The sequence below is a fragment of the Nematostella vectensis genome, chromosome 13 (assembly GCF_932526225.1).
Source record: "Nematostella vectensis chromosome 13, jaNemVect1.1, whole genome shotgun sequence".
Classification (NCBI taxonomy): Eukaryota; Metazoa; Cnidaria; class Anthozoa; order Actiniaria; family Edwardsiidae; genus Nematostella; species Nematostella vectensis.
Window position 1 is genome coordinate 12,518,834 of NC_064046.1, and position 7,751 is coordinate 12,526,584.

General features: G+C 45.4%; 1 protein-coding gene across 11 annotated transcripts in view; it reads left to right on the forward strand.

Annotated features, from left to right (window-relative positions):
* The window catches only part of LOC5519473 (chromodomain-helicase-DNA-binding protein 8), a 41,489-nt gene extending 37,623 nt beyond the window's left edge, over nt 1-3,866 (forward strand). For all 11 annotated transcript variants that reach the window (XM_032364384.2, XM_032364389.2, XM_032364387.2 and 8 more), the window contains one exon: nt 378-3,866. In XM_032364384.2, coding sequence (XP_032220275.1) covers nt 378-989 — 612 coding nt within the window. In that variant the 3' untranslated portion in view covers nt 990-3,866. The remainder of the gene's footprint in view (nt 1-377) is intronic.
* The last annotated feature ends 3,885 nt before the right edge of the window (nt 3,867-7,751 follow it).

Consider the following 7,751-nt stretch of genomic DNA (forward strand, 5'->3'; position numbering starts at 1 on the left):
AACAGACAGCCATTCATTTGTTTCGCCATTTTTTTCTGTCCGTAATATAACGAGGTGTCAGTGAAATTGGGTTATCCTTGGGCCGAGGGTAGATTGCGTCGACTGCGTCATTAAGCGGTAGTTATCTGGGTTTTTGTGCCCTTGTCGCCTGGTCGTAGGCCACACAGGGAGCGCGCGGGAAAGAAAGAGGCGCGCTTCCTGTGTGCCCGATCTCCGCGCGCCTTGGGCCCCAAGGATGGCTGGCAGGCTCTCATTTGAGATTTTTCATTCCTCCCAGCGCCACAAGATTCCCGAAGCTCAAAAGCAAAGCATTTACGGATAACTCTAAATATAAAAGCAGGCTAGCATGCTAAACTGACAATTGTGTGATCTTTCAGGGCAATCTTCCCTCAAATCTCTTGACTCGTGTACCAAAATCACCAAGACCAAAACAGACCACTCCCTCCTCGGCCAATCCTTCCTCTGCGCATCACTTCTTCAGCTATGTCAAAACGAACAACACTGGCCCTTCATTTAAGCCTGCCCCGTCTGACGAGGACTCCGACTCGTCCTCCCAGTCCACCCCCTCCCCTCCACCACCACCGCCCAGCTGGAAAGGGGGCTACCCCTACGACAGCAGGCACATGGGGGCGGGGTACCCCCACGCGTCCATGCCTTATGGAGCCTACGGCGGGATGCCTTACGTAAACCCGTACATGCCGAACAACGGGCAAGCGAGCAAGTCTCCCGGCGTCACCAACCCCCAAGGGATGTCGCCGTTCATGTTTGGTAACGCATTCGCTTCCATGTTCGGTACCCAAGGGGGGTCCCCCGGGGCCTACCCAGGCTACCCCTACATGGGGATGAATAACGGCGGGACGGGCTACGGCAAGGATACCGAGGAGGGTGGTCATAGCCCAAGCGTGTCCCCTGAAGCACCCAGCAAGGTAAAAAAGCCGGTAGACGATGCAAATAGTGGGAGCAAGAGCCCGAAGAGCATACCTACATAAAACGATAGAATTTAGCTGATTTGTGGTGTTTTGAATTAAGGATATTGAGTTATTATTGCGCGTATCTAGAGTAGTATTTAGTGTAGAATTGAGTCGGGGATTTCAGTAGCGTATAGAGTAAAGTCTGTCCAATAGTCTGTCTGTCTTTCTAGATTTAGTTTTCTGTTGAATGTTCTGTTTTATGATTAGAACTCAATGCATTTCCGGCTTTCAGCGGTTCCGGGACCCCTGTAAAACAACCCCTCGAGGTTGTCTCTATGAGGCACCTATATGAAATGACCCTCGCATACCGGGCACTCCGATTCTTTTTGTAATATACCAGATTATTAAGTTTCGGAGCCTGCTAGGGTAAAAACGCGGTCACAACCCCAAATTTCAAAGAATTTGTCTTGGAATTCTCATTGTCAAGGTTGTACCGATAATATTTTTACTAATGTGACTTTTGTATATATTCTACAATCTTGTACCAAGCCGTTTGCTTGAAAATATTCTTCTTTGTACAGATAATCTCGCAGCATTTATCGAAAAATGAAACGAATGCTTTTTGTTCGGAATTTCACATTTCTCGCCCCACGCTGGGAAATATATGGAATGTTCCCTAATTTTTGAATTGGAAAATCGAATTGAAAATATTATGCACAGCTAGGTCTATTTAATTTTCTATGAATAGGAATTCTTGGAATTGCGTCTTTTCTTCAGCTCATACCTGAAATCGAGGCACAGCTCGTCGCACTTGACCAGAACCGGAAACAGGTGGTTCTTGGAAAGGTTGGGACGTATGGGTCTCTGACTACTAGCTGCTATTTTGTCTTAGGCGTTACACATTCATACTTTGCTTCTAAGAAAACAAAATCAAACTCCTGAGATACTTATTTTCGGAAAACAAACTAATATATGTCGTCCAGGATCTATTTATTTTGTATAAATTTCAACTTTGGGGATAAACTTTATATGCTACTGTAACTGACAAGCCATACGGGCAAGTACAGAATGTACTAGGAAAAAAGGGTTTATGAAATATATTTATTGGTAAAAGATACAAAACTACTCTATACGAGGAAGTTGTAAAAGACCTCGATAGTTTTAAATGTTTGCCAAAGTGTAGAGAGAAATCAGAAGCAATTTATTATCTTTGCCATGTGTGGAAAGAAGTCTGCCAAAATAACAAAATTGTTACCGACGTAAATAGTTCTGGGCTAACCGAAACGTTCTTATTCGCTCAAGTAAAAGTGAAGGATTCAGCGTTTTGTTTTCCCCATGATCGGTAGAAGAACACGCCCTGGTATTTGGGTCGGTGATAAGTTAATGGCTTGGGTACAGTCATACCATAAGGCTAAGCTATGATGTGGTTTTAGGGAAGATTTACGAAATAACTAATATCGGGTGCCACCCAGCATCCTTCGCGCACTTTCATCCTTCCCATGTGGTATCATCTGCTTCTACATGGTTGGTAGCCAGTGTAGCTTGGCTTTCGGAGCGAAACCCTGAGTCACGCGTCACGCATTCCCCTAGAGATCTAGACTCGAAACAACAAGTAAGAGCTTGCTTTAGACTACACCTGTAGAAGTGTCGCGCTTGGCGTCTTAAAGACCCCCAGTCAGCCGGTGCTCAGTAGCTACTTGGTTGAGCACGTGTTCCTAAGCATCCTATCTATAAGTTCATTGACAATATGTGCGATTGACCGAGCAAGCTGACCTTGTGAATAGTGTTACAATATAGGTAAGAATAGGAAATATAAATGAAATGGCCGACTGAGGGTCTTAAAGTCTTTCCTAACCTAGTTTTATCATGATCGATGTTTACAAGGGTTGAGATTAAAACCAAATCCGTATCTGTAAATATAATTTGTGCCCCAAGCACTGATTCGTTGGGTTCTAAGCATGATTCTTCTAAGAGTGTTCTCTAGTCCATGTGCACACCTAAAGTAAAGCAATAATAAGTAACAATGTATTCATGCACGTATTTAGTGGCACTGTAATGTGAAATATAGTTTGCTAGCTAGGAAGAGAAGATTATTCATATAGTGCTAACATGTGGCGCTGATGGTGTATCATCTTGTAAGCTTTAGTGCGGGCACGGTGAACACTACCGTGGATTTGGCGTTTGTTTGTCGGTTGTACAATCAGTGCCGTGCGACCAGGGCGGGTGGTTTTCAAGGAAACCTTTCCCCGTGATTTTAACCTCGCCTCGACTGAGGTTGAAAAATGCGAGATCATCCAAAGAAGGACGTGGTCACAGTGTGCGCACTAGATACGTTGGTTTCTTCTATACTAGGACGCAGTCATAAGAGCAATCAAAGAAGAACCAGTTGAACGTAAACGTAAGGAATTATTCTGTTGCGTTTTCTTGCGCTTGGGTTCAAGTGAGAATAGAAATACTTGTGTTGAGTATGGGTCCTAGTAAAACCAACAAAGCTAAATTTTTTTAGCTTACAAAAGTGTACCATCAAAAATAGTTCCACCATGTTGCAATCACATATTCATGCTTTAGCATATATCACCTTTTTGTGTTGAATTCCCTTATTGATTTTAATGTGATTCCAAATAATCTGTCTATTCTTGGGTGGTTCTCTAATCTCGTCCTCTCGTAGAGCCACCTGAATGGCCTGGTCTGCAATGTCTTGTAATCGACTATATATTACCAACTGCAAAAATTTTCACGTGTAATTCCTTTAACGAGCAGAATTGTTGTTGTCGAACTTCTTGAAAATAATGGCAGTTGATCTGTGATCTTTCTAGTTTTCTGTTAAGCCCTATGGAACTATGGATAATTTTGATAACTAGTATATTTAATCAAACTGTATTTATTATTGCTATTATTAATTTCAAAGCAATCTTTTTACATATATTTTTAAATAAATCTTCCTCGTCACTGCAAGGTGCCTCTTTTTTGTCTGATTGCAATACGGCGCCACAAATTACAGTGGAACCTCTATTTAACGAACATCTATACAACGGAGTCCTTGGTATAACGAACAATTTCCTTCCTTCAGCCCTGCCAAAATTACAGTAAAACGTATGGAACAACCTCGATATAACGAACCTCCGAAACAGAGATCCCCAGTCCCTTGGCACGTCGCTAAATACTTTCTTCTGTAAATACTAAATACTTTCTACTGTACAGTGAAACTTGTCGCTACCCTATGAAGGAGACCAGTCTGTAGCGGATCTAGGGGGAGGGTTTAAACCCCCCTTTGGGCTGCCAGGAAGCCAAAATTACCCCCTCCCCCCCTTTGTCACTGAGCCAAACTTCCCTTTAGCGATTATCTAGATCCGCCCCTGCCAGTAGCCGTTTATTTGTAGAGGTAGAGATAGTTTTGTGGTCCATGGAAAGTGGATGGCAGCTGATTCGTTGGAGGTACTCAATAATTGCCATGTCATTACCGTTTAGGTAACTAAAAAATGATTCAAGCAGAACTTTCTTTTTGATGTTTTAAAATCTTGTGCGTCACGTGGCTATATGCCTTATCTTTTTCTTCTTCAAATTATGTCTCGCTAGCAAGACAACCTTTAACATCCAACTATCTCAAGAAAGGCCAAAAAGGCTACAAGCCCTTATTTATCTGCTGGTTCTAATGAACCTACGTAACCTCTCGCGTCCGCTACTGTGTTGATTACCCTAAAATCAATTCACACATTCAACTACTCTTGACATACAAAACGCGCGCTCTTTAAAATATACATCAGCACGCGGTCGGCTTATCCAAAGTTTGTGAACCGAACTAGTAGCTTTTGAAATTCTCGGGTCAGATTTCTGATATCAGCAATAGGCAACTGCTTGTTCTATCATACTGAATTGTCTTAGAAAAAAGATTTTCAATTGTTCCCCTGTTGATGGGTTTGATATGTTTATTTTGTTTCTATAGCATACGCGAATATGTCTAACCTTAATTTCAAGAGCTTTTCGTTTCTTTTAAGACAAGAAGTAAAACTCTAGTGATAGGCGTCGGAAAGGCTGGTAGGAGGGATTAGAATGACAAAAAATAAATCGTTGAAATATCGTAAAAACAAATAGTGAAAATTCGGAGGGGTCTCTGTAGCACAGTCGGAAAGCGCGTTCGGTAGATAGTTTGGAGTAGTGGTGACCAGGGGAGGAGTGGTGGTGACCAGGAGGGGAGTGATGGTGACCAGGGGAGGAGTGGTGGTGACCAAGGGAGGAGTGGTGGTGACCAGGGGTGGAGTGGTGTTGACCAGGGGAGGAGAGGTGGTTACCAGGGGAGGAAAGGTGGTGACCAGGGTAGGAGTGGTGGTGACCAAGGGAGGAGTGGTGGTGACCAGGAGAGGAGTGGTGGTGACCAGGGGAGGAGTGGTGGTGACCAGGGGAGGAGTGGTGGTGACCAGGGGAGGAGTGGTGGTGACCAGGGGAGGAGTGGTGGTGACAAGGAGAGGAGTGGTGGTGACCAAGGGAGGAGTGGTGGTGACCAAGGGAGGAGTGGTGGTGACCAAGGGAGGAGCGGTGATGACCAACGGAGGAGCGGTGATGACCAACGGAGGAGTAGTGGTGACCAGGGGAGGAGTGGTGGTGACCAGGGGAGGAGTGGTGGTGACCAGGGGAAGAGTGGTGGTGACAAGGGGAGGGGTGGTGGTGACCAGGAGAGGAGTGGTGGTGACCAGGGGAGGAGTGGTGGTGACCAAGGGAGGAGTGGTGGTGACAAGGAGAAAAGTGGTGGTGACCAGGAGAGGAATGGTGGTTACCAGGGGTGGAGTGGTGGTGACCAGGGGAGGAGTGGTGGTGACCAGGGGAGGAGTGGTGGTGACCAGGGGAGGAGTGGTGGTGACCAACGGAGGAGTAGTGGTGACCAGGGGAGGAGTGGTGGTGACCAGGGGAGGAGTGGTGGTGACCAGGGGAGGAGTGGTGGTGACAAGGGGAGGGGTGGTGGTGACCAGGAGAGGAGTGGTGGTGACCAGGGGAGGAGTGGTGGTGACCAAGGGAGGAGTGGTGGTGACAAGGAGAAAAGTGGTGGTGACCAGGAGAGGAATGGTGGTTACCAGGGGTGGAGTGGTGGTGACCAGGGGAGGAGTGGTGGTGACCAGGGGAAGAGTGGTGGTGACCAGGGGAAGAGTTGTACGCGCCTGCTCCGATCCCTGACTGCGTCTGCTTAGGAAGAAATCATAATAAATCCCCGTCTTTGAATGTTCGTCCGATAACATTATATAGGGCGTCGAGAGATTTAGATTCACGATGATAGCAAAAGTACGCCGCCTCGAGTACTCTATTGTGTGCGCACGAATTCTTTACGACGTAGTAGGGGGTTGTCACATGATTCATTGCACCAAGGTTAATAAAAGGCGCCGACGTCATGATCAAAGTCATAAAGGCGGTAAGAACAAGATATAATATATTACGCCTGTTGGTGTTGAGGACGGTATATTTATACTTTGCACTCTTATATGTTGCGCGTGTGGTCAGAGCCTTGCGCGCGCGTGACGTCATGTCCGCTGGCGACGTAATAATGCAAATTAATTCTTTAGTTTTGTGTTTTTGTAACGGCTAAAAAGTTTTGCTTTGATTAAGTGTTTCCATTGAAGACAAGAGGAATCTATCACGAGTCAAATAGAATGACACTTCAAGAGACAGTATCTGATATCGAATCTCTTATATCGCCTTTTGAGGTTATTTTCTTAATGCCCTCAAAAGACGGTATTAGAGATTACACAGCTGGACAATCGTTGTTTGAGGATGCAGTGAGGATCAAAGTCTCATACGAAGATGCACCGACTGCTTGGCGGTCCATTCCAACCATCGCGGAAGCTCTTTTTTCCAGGTACTCTAGCACCACACCGCTGTATATCGGCCAGTCCTGCCTCGATCACCAGTGACTTGACGATTCTCGCAGCACCACATTCCGGGAGCTCAAGAATACTATTGTACTACCTGAAGGCATGTGATGCCCTGAGGAAATCCAATAGTTTTCTTATGCTCTTGAGTTCTATCACATGGAAAGTGAAACAAGAGGCTTTGCCATCAAGGGTCAAGGCATTGTGTAATTTAGAGAGCTTCAGATGCATCCATGTGTCCCACTCAGCAGAGATTGGGACCACAGGCTCTCCACCCTATGCGCATGAACGCTCATGGAGATCGGCAATGCATGCGCGCGCGCCTATCTGAGTGAGAAAAATACATGAAAATAGGGAAGAAAGACATATTTTCCTTTCCTTTTCCTCGCGCAATTAAACGCTTGCTTGAGCCTGTGTCTTGTTGCCGGCATCGTGGATCTAAACCACCTTCTCAAACCCCAAACACGTGAGCAAACGCTTTATCTTACATGTGTCCGAAAATCTGAGTACTCTCAGTGAGAAAACAGGAAATTGAAAGACATTGAATAATTTCCAGTCCAGTATTTTTCAAATGATGGTTCAATTAATGAAAACGCAACCAAAGTCTTTTGAGCCGTGATTAGTGTACCACTCATGGCCGTTGTAGCATGCCACGTACGATTGGGATGACCCAAAACGCCACTGTGTAGATTTCCCTACATAGCAACTGACTGTCAATCCACATCATCCTTCAGCTCTTGGTGTATCAATAACGCGCGCTCTTTAAATACATCTACAGTCGGATTATCAAAGTTCGTGAACCGAACTAGGTAGAGAGAAAAAGAACTCGTAGAACGTAGATAAGTTATCACCCCAGAGAAAAGGATAGCTGCGCCTCCTTTGGAAAACCTAAGATACCACTGCTGATGGCGGGGATAGCAACACTGGTGGAACTGCGCTTATCACATTCCTCAAGTGAGCGTAGAACAGCAGATTTGAGGTACGT